Genomic DNA, 13,967 nt, shown 5'->3' on the forward strand with positions numbered 1-13,967 from the left:
ACATCCCTGGAGATCACAAAAATGATATTAAAAATAAATGAATATCCCAATATTAAAATAGGCAAAAAAGACAGGGTGGGATATTACATGCATATTTCAAAGTGAAAGCAGCCAATTGGAAAGGCTACCTACTGTGACTCTAACTACATGACATTTGGGAAAAGACAAAACTAGGGAGACAGTAAAAAGATCAGTGGTTGTCAGTGTTTGGTCGGGGTGGGAGAGGGGAAGATGAATGGGCAGAGCACCAAGGATTTTTAGGGCAGTGAAACTATTTTGTATGCTACTGCAACCATGGATAGATGACATTATAAGTTTGTCAAAAATTAGAATCTACAATGCAAAGAGTGAACCTCAATGTAAGCTATGAACTTCAGTTAATAATGCACCAACATTGGTGCATCAGTTGTAACGATGTACCACACTAACGCAAGGTGTTAATAACACTAGGGAGTAGTGGGAAATCTCTGTACTTCTTGTTCAGTTTTTCTATAAATTGAAAACTAAAAAAAAAAAAAAACAAGTCTATTAAATTTTTTTCAATGGGCAAAGGAATGGAGAATACCCTTCCCCTAGAAGATACACAAGTGGCCAGAAAGCGCATGAGAAGATGCTCAACGTCACGAGTCATCAGATCCATCCATTAGTCATCAAACCAAAACCACAAGGACAGACCACACTGTATCCACCAGGACAACAGAATATACATGTCAGACAGTGACACTAGTGGGTAAGGATATGGAGAAATTGGAATCCTTTTAGAATACTAGTGGGAATATAAAGTAGGACAGAGCTGTGGAAAGGAGTCTGGCAATTCCTCAAGAAGTTAAATATAGATTTATCATATGATCCAGCAATTCTACTCCTAGATACATACCAAAGACAACTGAAAACATATGTCCATTCAAAAACTTGTCTGTGGATGTTCATACTAACATTATTCATACTAGCCAAGAAGTAGAAACAACTCGATATTCATCAACTGATACACAGATAAAGAAAATGTGCTATAGCCATATAATAAAATATTATTCAGTCATAAAAAAGGAATGATGTACTGATACACACTACAAATGGATAAACCTTGAAAACACTACATAAAGTGAAAGAAGCTAGACACTAAAAGCCACAACCGCATGATTCCAGTTACATGGAATGTCTAGAATAGGCAAATCCATCGAGACAGACAGTTGATTAGTGATTGCCAGGAGATGGAAGGAGGGGAGAATTAGGAGCTAAGGGGTTTCTTTTTTTATTGAAATAAAGCTGATATACAATATTATATGTTTTAGGGATACAACATAGTGATTCACAATTTTGAAAAGATATAATCCATTTATGGTTATCACAAAGGAATTCTCTGGGGGGAGGGAATGTTCTGGAAATAGTGGTAGTGGTTGCACATTGTGAATATAAAACCACAGCACCATACACTTTAAATAATGAGCTTTATCTTTTAAAAAAAATCACTGGTAAAAATAATAATAAATGCAAATATCCCTGAGAAAACAAGAAGGGGCATCCCCGGTCAACCAGAAATGATGAGGACTTCCTGGAACAAGGAAGGCAGATGGGGTTGGATGGAAAAAGGAGACCACAGCCCAAAATATACCCAAGAGGATTATGCTGGAAAAGGCTCTGGTGCTTGTCTCCAAGTGGGTGCATGGCCGGGGCAATAGGGAAGGAATCTGACAAGCAATGCGACAGCATTACCCAGCTAGGTCCCTCACCCCACACTCCTCATCCATTCATGCCACAGAGCTAAGAAGCCAAGCATCTCCCCAAGGAGACTCAGGTGAGGTGAGCTGATCAGCCCTGGTGGGAGGAAGGGACCCTGCAGACCCAGAGGAGCAGCCTCTGGCAGACCCTGCCCAGCACCTTGCTCACCTTCACTGCCTTTGGAGGCAGGTTTCACCCTCCACCACCACCCCACCTTCCCCACCTCCCATCCCTATCCAGGTCATCAGATAACAGGTGCAGAGTTTGAAGTCAACAAAAATCAAAGAAAACCAGCACCAAGAAAAAAGAGCCCCACTCAAACAGAACTAACACTCAAGAAAACAGATAAAAGAGAAAACAGAACACGCCTTTGAAATAGATACACTTAATATCCTCTGAGATACAAAAGGAAATTATAGCTATGACAAGGAATCCTCTTAGGGCACAATGACTGTGTTCCCAATTTCTGTTTCAAATGGGCTTGGAGAAAGACTACATTTCCCAGCTTCCCTTGAGGCTGGATGGGTGGTCATGTGACTTCATTCTGGCCAATGGGATGTGGGCAACAATGACAAAAAAATCCCCTCCCCTACACCTGGCCCCTAAAACCATTTCAGGACACTTTCCTTTCTCTTGCTTGTTGCAATGATGCGGGTATAGCCCCTCATTCTCACTTGAACCCCAGAAGCTTTACTGAGGAAAGAATAAAATCCTGACAATTTTCAAAAATCTGGAGAAGCCAACTAAAGGCAGTGAGTAGACATCCATGGAAAACTAAAGAAAAAACAAAACTATTTGAGTAGCTGCCTGCCCGTTCATGTCACAGGTCTGGGCAGAGGCGGAAAAGACTGTCTGGACTTGCCAATTCCAGGAACCAGGCCAAGTGGGAAGAATGAGCAGAAGCCCTAGAAGTGGATACACCCCTTTTTATGCAGCAGGAGCCTGATAAAGATTCTGACAGAAGGGAAGACAGACCCCCTGCCTGTCTAGCAGACAATACCTATCTCTGGCTGCTCTCTGACCCCCCACCAAGGTCCTTGGAGCTCCTAAAATGAGTTTCAAAAGTAACACTCAAGATTCCTCAAGAAATTAAACATACAATTCCCACATGATTCAGCAATTTCACTGCTGAATTTAGACCCCAAAGAACTGAGAGCAGGGACTTGAACAGATATTTGTACAAATCATAGCAACAATATTCACAATAGCTAAAAGGCAGAAACAGCCCAAATGTCCGTGGACATCAACAGTTAAACAAAATGTGGTAGATATGTCCAATGGAATATCATTCAGCCTTAGGAAGGAAGGAAACTCTGACATATCATAATGTGGATGCACCTTGAAGACATTACGCTAAGTGAAATAAGTCACAAAGGATAAATATTGTATGATTCCACATCTATGAGCATCCTAGAGTAGTCAAATTCATAGAGACAGGGAGTAGGATGGTAGTTGCCAAAGGCTTGTGGTTGGGGGGTGATGTGGAGCTAGTATTTAATGGAGACAGAGTTTCAGTTGCAGAAGATTAAACATTTTTGGAGCTAGGTGATGATGATGGCCACCCAAAAATATAAATGTACTTCATGCTGCTGAAGAGTACACTTTTCTTTTCCTTTTAAACTTTTTTTTTGTATTGGGGTATAGCGGATTAACAATGTTATGATAGCTTCAGGTGAACAGCTAAGGGATTCAGCCATACATATACATGTATCCATTCTCCCCAAAACCCCCCTCCCATCCAGACTGCCATATAACATTGAGCAGAGTTCCAGGTGCTATACAATAGGTCCTTGTTAGTTATCCATTTTAAATACAGCAGTGTTCAACAGTATACTTTTAAATGGTTAAACTAAGAAGTTTTATGTATATTTTACCATGATTATTTTTAGGTAACCCTCAGGAATTCCCTAGTGGTCAGTGGTTAGGACTCGATGCTTTCACTGCAATGGCCTGGGTTCAATCCCTGGTTGGGGAGCTAAGACCCTGCAAGTCACAGAGTGCAGCCAAAAAAAGCCAGAATTAACTCCCAGTCTTCCCCGATAGCTCAGAGGGTAAAGAATCCACCTGTGATGCAGGAGATGCGGGTTTGATTCCAGGGTCAGGAAGATCCCCTGAGAAGGAAATGGTAACCTACTCCAACATTCTTGCCTAGAAAACTCCATGGACAGAGGAGCCTGGCAAGCTACAGTTCATGGGGTCGTAAAGAGTCAGAGAAGACTGAGCAACTAAGCACACACAGCTCAGCTGAAGCTCTGAGCTGGGAGGACACACGAGCCCAGTGAGGTGGGGCAGGTGTGCAGGAGAGATCCCTCACACTGTGTCAGGGACAGAGTTGCTGCCATGGCTAAACTTGAGCAAGAAGGAAAAATATAACATGGCAACTATGTGAATGTGCTATAGCAGGAAAGACGACAGAAGGGAGGGAGGAGAGAAGACAAGAAAGAGAGGAAGTGCTAAAAAAGATAGGAATATAGTTTGCAAGGACAAAGAACCCAGTCTACAACAAATAAGCAATCCCAGGAGTGCGTCACACTATCAAGGAACTTGATAAGAATATAGCTTCTCTGGTGGCTCAGACAGTAAGAATCTTCCTGCAATGCAGGAGACCCGGGTTTGACCCCTGGGTCAGGAAGATCCCCTGGAGAAGGAAATAGCAACCCATTTCTGGCAAATTTTCTGGCAAATTCCATGGACAGAGGAGCCTGGTAGGCTATAGTCCTTAGGGTCACAAACAGTCGGACATGACTGAGCAACTAACACACAATAAGAATATAAATTCAAGAAAGGAAGAGCTTTTTTTAAAAAAAAAAAAAAGATGATTTTTTTAAAAGGATGAGATAAGAAGGAAGACTGCAGTGCAAAAGAAAATAAACTGAGGTGCACAGCACCATCATTAGAAATTCAGTAAGTGGACTACCAGTATCCTGGGGGCCCTATGATACCTGGGCAGCAAGAAATAAAAAAGATCAGGTGGATAATTGAGTTAATGGCATAGAGAAAAGATGGAAAAAACACCAATGAATGCAAGGTAAAAAGGCAGACATTAATGCAATGGATGAAGATGATGGACAAGGAGGAATAGCAAAACAATCAAACATAAGAACAACTGGCATCCGTCAAGTTAACATTGAGATGTATCTCTTGAGCAGAAATAAAAAATCTACGTAAATTCCCCTGAAATGAAGAACTAAATCTGCAGATAGAAAAGACATACCAGATACCAGGAAGAACTGTTTGCAAACACTTAATATCACGGCATATTCTGGCTAAGTTTTTGATCCTTAAGAGTAAAGAAAGAATGATTCTCGGAGTCACCTACAAAGGTGGGAGGAAAAAGCTGACTGCAGAATCTTTCACGGCAATATTTTTTTTACATTGTGTTTCAAAGAGTCTTTGTCTTTTATATAGTTCCACTATATATTATAAATACTTTTTAAGTAGATTTTAATTAAGATTTTTAGGAGTTTCAATATCAAACTCTCAAAAATTAATAGAATGACTATACAGAGAAATAGAAGGATATAGTAGACCTGAAAAGCACCATGAACCACTTCAAACATAATTAAGATTTATACAATTTTCACACAACAGTAGGATATAAATTCTATTCGAGCTCCCATAGACTATAAACTAGGAGGCACTGAAATATATCCAGAGACATAAAACAAGGTGCAAAAATTTCATGGTCTAAAGGTGTCTGTTCTCTTATCGCTATGGAATTATATCAGAAATCAATATCAAAAGATAATTGAAAATAGCTCACATATTTTTAAGGGCAATGCCTCCATAGCACTATTTACCACAAGAAGACACCTATCCTACCTATCCTACCAAGTTCTAGAGGAAATATATCCCAGGATAATATTATACCTGTCCAGGTGGTCATTCCAGTTTAGAGACAGATATTTTCAAACATGAAAGAAGTCAAGGAAGGTGCAAAAGAATCCCTGAAAAGTCCACATGCCAGTGAAACCTAACCAATCAAGTGATACATCAAAATGAAAAATTCAGGAATGAGAAGCTGTGATAAATGGACTCATCATGCACAATGGATAAATTTAAATAACAAAGTAAAGCTAGCGTGGACTTAGGGCTACAGAAAAGAAGATCAACATCATAGACTATGCAGAGCAAAAATAATGTGAGCTATAAAAGTCAGGAAGAGGATGCGGAGGCCAACAAGTCATTCATTTTCACTACAGGGAGTCAAGCAACTCTCTGCTACCCCAAAATTGAAACAAGTAGAATATGACTTTACCACAAGAGACAGTCATTCCTTCAATGATTCCTAACCGCTTATTGATTTTCATAACCTCTTCTGTTAATTTCAGAGGGTTTTTTTTTAAACCCTTGTAATATCTCTTGTGATAGTCTAGTTTCTTCCCTTTCCTTCCTCCTCTGAAATATTTGAATAAAGTTAAAGGTAATCATTTTCATTCCATAAGCAGTAAGATCTCATCCTCTTGAAGATTCCTTCTTTCTGTGTTTGTATAATTTGTCTGGCTACGAACCAACCCATTCTCTCTATAGAGAGGGAGAGAGGTGTCAGTCACCCGCTGACTGGCTTTCTTCCTTGCTCTTGTGTACTGCTTGAATTTTTATGTTGTTTCCTGTTTTGGGGGGAGTTTTTGTTTGTTTATTGGTCACACCCATGGCATGAAGGATATTAGTTTCCTAACCAAGGATGGAAACCATGACCTTGTACTGGAAGTGCAGTCATAACTCCTGACCGCCAGGGAAGTTCCTGCTTGAATTTTTATGGTGGATGCATATAACTGTTGTTTAATAAAATGAGGTCAATAATTTTAAAAACTGTAAAGCTATATCAGAGAAATGGTAACATAAACGAAGAATGGCAATCTTAATATCAAACAGAGATTAAGGCAAACACATTATAAGAAACAGAGAGGTGTATTTCATGTTGATAAAGGGTCCAACCCACAAGGATAATATGATACTCATGCACACTGTACCTAATAACATAGCTTTGACACTTATGAAGCAAAAACAGACAGAGCACTATGAAAATCTGATGAAAAACAAGCATATTGGGAGGCAGATTGTAACACATCTGTCTCAGAAACCAACCTTTGTGAAAGTGACAAAATAAATGAGGACACATCTTATTAAAAGAACGTAAGTATTAAGAAGCTTGATCAGACAGGTACACGTGGACTTCTGTACACAACAAACAGAATACGCGTTTCTCCCCAAACACACTAAACGTACTAAACAGTATGAAAACTTATTTGTTGTTGTTCAGTTGCTCAGTCGTGTCCTACTCTTTACGACCCCAAGGACTGTAGCCCACCAGGCTCCTCTGTCCATGGGATTTCCCAGGCAAGAATACTGGAATGGGTTGCCATTTCCTTCTCCAGGGGATCTTTCTGACGCAGAGACTGAACCCGCGTCTTCTGCATTGGCAGATGGATTCTTTACTGCTGAGCCACGAGGGAAGCCCACAAAAATGTATTAGGCCAGAAGAAATCTCAACAAATTTCCCCATCCTCCCCCCCAAAAAAAAAACCCAACAAACAAATATGAGATAGCACACAAACCACACTCACTACCCTTAATAAGAAACTAACAATAAAAGCACTTATTGAAAATGTTCTCCTGGAAGCGCTGTCGTCTTGGGAAAGAACACAGCCCTTGGTGTCAAACCAGTAGCTGAAACTCTAGCGCTCCCATTAACCAGAGCATTGTAATTTTGGAAAGGCCCTTAACCTCCCTAAACTTTGGTTTCCTCACTGTAAAGCTGAAATAAGAAAAGAATATTCCCCTGGGGTTTAGCAGAGTCAACACAATATGTAACTGTACATCCCTCCACTGAGGAAACATGGTATCAATAATTAAGTCTCTAAAAAGCATGGATGCAGGAGGGCAGGAGGGAGGCTCTAGAGGGAGGGGATATGTATAGACTTATGGCTGATTTGCACTGCTGTCTGGCAGAAACCACCCTAATGGCAGAAAATGAAGAGGAACTCAAGAGCCTCTTGATGAGGGAGCAAAAAAGCTGGCTTGAAACCCAACATTCAAAAAACTAAGATCATGGCATCTGGTCCTATCACTTCATGGCAAATAGAAGGGGAAAAAGTGGAAGCAGTGAAGATTTTCCCTTCTTATGCTCCAAATTCATTGTAGATGGTGACTGAGGCCATGAAATTCAAAGACCTTTGCTCCTTGGAAGGAAAGCTATGATAAACCTAGGTGGCGTATTAAAAAGCAGAGAGATCACTTTGCCAGCAAAGGTCCATAGAGTCAAAGATATGATCTTTCCAGTAGTCATGTATGGATTTGAGAGTTAGACATAAAGAAGACTGAGCACTGAAGAATTGATGCTTTTGAATTGTGGCCATAGAGAACTCTTGAGAGTCCCTTAGACTGCAAGGAGATCAAACCAGTCAATCCTAAAGGAAATTAACCCTGAACATTCATTGGAAGGACCGATGCTGAAGCTTAAGCTCCAATACTTTGGCCACCCATGCAAAGAACTGACTCATTGGAAAAGACCCTGATGCTTGGAAAGATTGAAGGCAGGAGGAGAAGGGGTCGACAGAGGATGAGATGGTAGGATGGCATCACCGACTCGATGGACATGAGTTTGAGCAAACTCCAGGAGATGGTGAAAGCCAGATCTGCCTGGCATGCTACAGTCTGTGGGGTCAAGAAGAGTGAATGACTGAAGAACAGCAATGGCAGAAAACAACACAACATTGTAAAGCAATTATCCTCCAATTAAAAAAAAAGTATGGATGCAAAATATCACAGCTGATATCAATTCATAGATGCAGAGAGGTAAACTGAAGCACCAGGGGGCTGATTCAAAGGACAAGCACCAAATCTTGTTTCTTGCCACCTCCCACCTTCCAGGTCCTCTGCCTCCCCTGCCTCCTTCCCACCCTCAAGGCCCCCCAGCCTCCCTGGAAGGAGCCAGGGAGGAGAGGTGCAGCCCTTACCTCCAGAACAGCTCACACAAGCTGTGCAGCGGTCATTGCTGTCCAAGTAGTAATCGTGCAGACACTGCCTCTCGCAGTGGTGGGACCCCTCTGGGCACAGCTGCTTTGGGGAATACCCTGGGGAAGAGAAGCAGAGATGCTCCTGGTCAGGTCACCTTGGAGGGTCATTGCTGCTGGGGTATGGGCAGGGCCTGCCTCAGAAGGAGGTGAGTAAGAGGTGACATCGACAGAGAGAAAAGGACTCCTGAGGTCATCATTCAGACCTGAATTATGGCACCACAGACCCCTCTGTTATTGAATCAATTATTTCTCTTTTCTCTTGTTTGGGCTTAAGTGAGTTAGGCTGCTGTTTGTTACAACCAAAAGAATCTAGACTAGGGACTTCCCTGGTGGTCCAGTGGCTAAGAATCTGCCTTGTAATGCAGGGGATATGGGTTTGATCCCTGGTCTGGGAATATCCCACATGCCATGGGGCAACTGAGGCCGTGTGCCACAACTACTGAAGCCCAAGCACCTAGAGGCCTTGCATCACAAGAGAAGCCACCGCAATAAGAAGCCCCCGCACCGAAACGAGAGAGTAGCCCTTCCTCCCTACAACTAGAGAAAGCCCGAGTGTAGCAACGAAAACCTAGGGCAGCCAAAAAATAATAAAAATTTTTTTTAATTAAAGAAAGTGGGTTTCCAATGTGGAGACAGCCTTGGAAGAACATAGAACAGGAGCTCCAAGAGAGGAAGGCAGTGGGGAAGGAGTGATAGCATGAGACAGCAGGAGGGGCCCCACTGAGTCCCAGAGGACTGAAGGAGGCGGGGGTGGGCGTGGGGGGGTGCGCAGCATTCCAGGCAGAGGGAGCCGCCAGGGCAGAGGCCCTATGGGGGGCACAGACGCGGCTGGTACAGAGATCAGAAAGGCCACGGGGGCTGAAGAAATGATGCTGGAGCTTCTGGAGCTCAGGCAGCAGAAGAATGATGCGTGTTTATTCACTTTGTTTCTTCTTTTCCCATATTGCACTTAGATCTTCTCCCCTGAGCACCACTTTTAGAATACAAAATCAAACGGTTAAGAAAGCAGCACTGATATATATACCCTGCGTGTGTGTGCACACTCAGTCGCTCAGTCGTGTCCGACTCTTTGCGACCTTCTGGACTGTAGCCTGCCAGGCTTCTCTGTCCATGGAATTTTCCAGATAGGAATACTGGAGCAGTTTGCCATTTACTACTCGAGGGGATCTTCCTGACTCAGGGATCGAACCTGTGTCTCTTGCGTCTCCTGCACTGGCAGGTGGATTCTTTATCACTGAGCCACCAGGGAAGCTATCATGTGTAAAACAGCTAGTGGGATGCTGCTGTGTACCTCAGGAAGATCAGCCTGTGCTCTGAGGATCTAGAGGGGCGGGATGGGGCTGGGCGGGAGGGAGGTTCAAGAGGGAGGGGACGTATATATATATGCTGATGGCTGATTTACACTGCTGTATGGCAGAAACCTACTCTTGCCTGGGAAATCCCATGGACAGAGGAGCCTGGTGGGCTGCAGTCCATGGGGTCGCTAAGAGTCGGACACAACTGAGCGACTTCACTTTGACTTTTCACTTTCATGCAGTGGACAAGGAAATGGCAACCCACTCCAGTGTTCTTGCCTGGAGAATCCCAGGGACAGGGGAGCCTGGTGGGCTGCCGTCTTTGGGGTCGCACAGAGTCGGACACGACTGAAGCGACTTAGCAGCAGCAGCAGCAGCATGGCAGAAACCAACATAAGGCTTCCGAGGTGGTGCTGTGGTAAAGAACACGCCTGCCAATGCAGGAAACGTAAGAGATGTGGGTTTGATCCCTGGGTCAGGAAGATCCCCTGGAGGAGAAAATGCCAACTCACTCCAGTATTCTTGCCTGGAGAACCCCATGGACAGAGGAGCCTGGCCGGCTACAGTCCAGGAGGCTGCAAACAGTCGGACACGACTGAGTGACCGAGCAGGCACACGCACGGTGTATGTATGCCAGGGCTATTTTCTCAACCATTTGGTTTCTAATGGTGTCACAAAGAGTCAGACATGACCGAAGCGACTTAGCACGCATGCACACAGCACAGCATTGCAAAGCAATTTTCCTCCGACCAAAAAATAAGTTGAAAAAAAGAAACCAAATGGTTAAGAAAGCGTCTGGCGTTGTTCTGGCTCTTAGAACTGGTTCCCAAGTGTCCCTCTGTGCTGACGCTCCCAGTCTCTGAACGGCGCTTTTCTGACTCCAGATGTTCTCAGTGTTTGTCCTCCCTTTCCCGTCACCGCCTCTCACTTCTGGCTCAGCGTCAGGCAACCCCGGCCGCAGCTGCTTTGGCCCCAGAAACTCCCACACAGAGAACCGCTTTTCGCTGAGTCTGGGCTGCCAGTCCCTCCGCCCTCCCCTCCCCCAGCCCCCTTCACACTCTTGTTGTTTAGTCACTAAGTCACGTCAGGCTCCGTGACCCCATGGACTGTGGCCCACCAGCCTCCTCTGTCCATGGGATTTCCCAGGCAAGAATACTGGAGTGGGATGCCATTTCCTACTCTAGGGTAATCTTCTCAACCCAGGGATCGAATGCACGTCTCCCACATTGCAGGTGGATTCTTTACCACTGAGCTACTACACCCTTGACAAGCTAAATGGAGCCCCTCCCAGATCTTGAATGCCCATCCCTGCCCACTCCAGGCCTTGGCATATTCTCTGTCCTTTAATCAGAGCATACCCACTCCCCACCTTCGTCGACTCCTGCTCATCCTCAGGACCCCTCCTCCAGGAAGTACCCTCTGCATGTTCCAACCAAGTCAGGTCCCCTGGAATGTGTTCTCAGGGCTCCCAGATGCTAACTGCCTGGTGCAGCAGAGACACATTTCGGATGACTTTTCAGCCCACAGATTGCCTTTCTTGGAGAACCGCCCCTATTCCCCCACTCCCTGCCCTGCTAGCAGTGGTCCAAGGCAGTTCTGTCGTTGGGGAACCAGAGCAGAGGTGGACTCTGGCCTTATCTGAGCCATCAGATGCTTTTTTCTTGTGCTTTGGAACTGGAGCAGGAAGATGTTTGTCGGGCATCCCCCCATTGCCCTGAAGGAGAAGCCCAAATGGGGAGGGGACTGAGGGCCAGCCAAGCTCAGCCAGAGCAGGGAGGGCAGGCTGCCTCCTCCTTGAAGAGATCCTCAGCTCCCCCAGGACAAGACGGGGTTCACCCACCCAGCCCCAAACAAACCTTGCTCTGTGCCTAACACCAGGCCTGGCTTCACATCGTCCCCGCTCCCCCAAGCCTAGGGAGGCGCCTCCTATGAAGAGGTTAGCCTGGGCACAAAAGGGGAGAGATCCAGAAAGCAAGATGCAGAATAGGAAGCGGGTAGCCCCCACGTGGGCTCTTCAGTTTTTCAGCCCCTCCAAGTTGTTTTTTTAATGATTTTATTTATTTATTTTCGTGCTGTGTTGGTTCTTGTTGCTGCTCAGGCTTTTCTCTAGTTGCAGCAAGCGGAAACTAGGCTCGAGTTGCGGTGCATGGGCCTCTCATTGCAGTGGCTTCTCTTGTGGAGCATGGGCTTTAGAGCATTCAGGCTTCAGTTGCTGCAGCTCCCGGGCTCTAGAGCACAAGCTCAGTATTTGTGGTGCAGGGGTTTAGTTGCTCCATGGCCTGTGGGATCTTCCTGGATCAGGGATGGAACCTGTGTCTCCTGCACTGGCAGGTGGATTCTTTACAACTGAGCCACCAGGGAAGCCCCCCTCCCAGTTCCTGAATGCCCATTCTTGCTCACTCCAGGATTTGGCATATTCTCTGTCCTCTAACCAGAGCACACCCTCTCCCCACCTTGGCCTTGGCCTTGGCCAACTCCTACGCTGCCTCCTCCCCTCAGTGAATGCCTCAGGGTCAGTGCCAAATAGGAGGGAAGAGCTCAGGGTTCTAGTTAGTCAGCTATATGACCCAGCCTGAGCCAGTTACCAGCATGTGACCATGGGCAAATCCCTGAACCCTGCCTCCCCCGCCACGTGCAAGTTTCCTCTTTGGGTTTCCTATCGGGGCTCAGTGAGCTCAGATGGTTACCGGGCTCAGCACTGGCACAGAACATGCTTCACCAGTGATAACTGTGGCTGTTATTATGAATCAAGTGAATAACCTCCCTGCCACTGGGGAGTGTGTAAGCAGAGGGCTGGGGATCAACTGTCGAGGATGCTAAAAAGAGCATAACAGGCCTGGGTGGGAGGAGAGACCTGACGACATCGTTTCTCAGTCTCAAAGGTCTCCCTGCTTCCTTCCTCCACCAAGCTGCCCCCATACACAGCTGAGTGCAGACTGCAGGCGGCGGGCAAAATGTCAGAAATTTCCCCGAGAGACAGAGGAAGGGGTTTTTGTGGGTTTTTCATTTTTCCTCTCTTGCATGCCCGGAAGCACAAGGTCAATAAAACTCCAGCAAAATGCCCCGCCCACCACACCAGCATCAGGTGCTCAGTCACCCCAGTCACTGGGCCTCAGAGAGGGAATATGTGGGGAGAGGGAGCACCCCTCTTCCCTCCACAGCATCTAAGTAGAGGGAGCCAGGGACTGGGATATCACCCACTCTTTCCACTCACTCCTCATCAAAGCCCAGCCAGGCTGGTGCCAAAGGGAATGAAGGGCATGGAAAGGAAGTGTCTGTCTTTCTCCCTGCAGCTGGGATTGTGGGTCTTATGGAAAATCAGAGCCCTGTGGGCCACACCACCCTGGAACGTTGACCTCTGCTCCCCTGGGAAGATGTGGTGTACAGCCGGCCACATAACCTGGGCTGGTGGGGAAGGCTTTGTGGAGGGAAGGGTGCCAGGAGGGCAGACTAGAGGTAGCAGGGAGGGCGTCCTGGGTGCAGACAGGCATGTACAATGGCCCAGAACTTGAAAGCATACAGTAGGTTCAGAGGACACCAAGCAGAGCAGTTCCTGTAGAAAGGCCAAGAGAGAAAAAGCTGGAAAGGTGATAAGTGACATCAGTGTAAGAACGAACAATAAATAACTGTTGGATGGATGTGGGTGCAAGAGTGGATAAAAGGGGGATGGGAGAAGGTGGGGAGATAGATCAGGGATGGATGCGGAGGGGGTCCAGTGCTATGGACTGAACTGTGTACTCCCCCAATCCATATCTGAATCTCTAACCCCCCAATCCATATCTGAATCTCTAACCCCCCAATGTACTGAGTTGGCCAAAAAGGTCATTTGGGTTTTTCTGACAATGTTGTGGAAAAACCCAAATGAACTTTTTGGCCAACTCAATATTTAGAGATTGGGTTTTTAGGAGGTAATGAAGGTTAAATGAGGTCAACA

General features: G+C 45.5%; 1 protein-coding gene across 1 annotated transcript in view; it reads right to left on the minus strand.

Annotated features, from left to right (window-relative positions):
* Positions 1-13,967, minus strand: part of TNFRSF8 (tumor necrosis factor receptor superfamily, member 8) — a 73,625-nt gene that overhangs the window by 38,380 nt on the left and 21,278 nt on the right. Inside the window, exon 3 of the mRNA XM_010849844.1 lies at positions 8,679-8,795. Within this exon, the coding sequence (XP_010848146.1) occupies positions 8,679-8,795 (117 nt within the window). The remainder of the gene's footprint in view (positions 1-8,678; positions 8,796-13,967) is intronic.

The sequence above is a fragment of the Bison bison genome, unplaced genomic scaffold (genome assembly GCF_000754665.1).
Source record: "Bison bison bison isolate TAMUID 2011002044 unplaced genomic scaffold, Bison_UMD1.0 scf7180017864289, whole genome shotgun sequence".
Classification (NCBI taxonomy): Eukaryota; Metazoa; Chordata; class Mammalia; order Artiodactyla; family Bovidae; genus Bison; species Bison bison.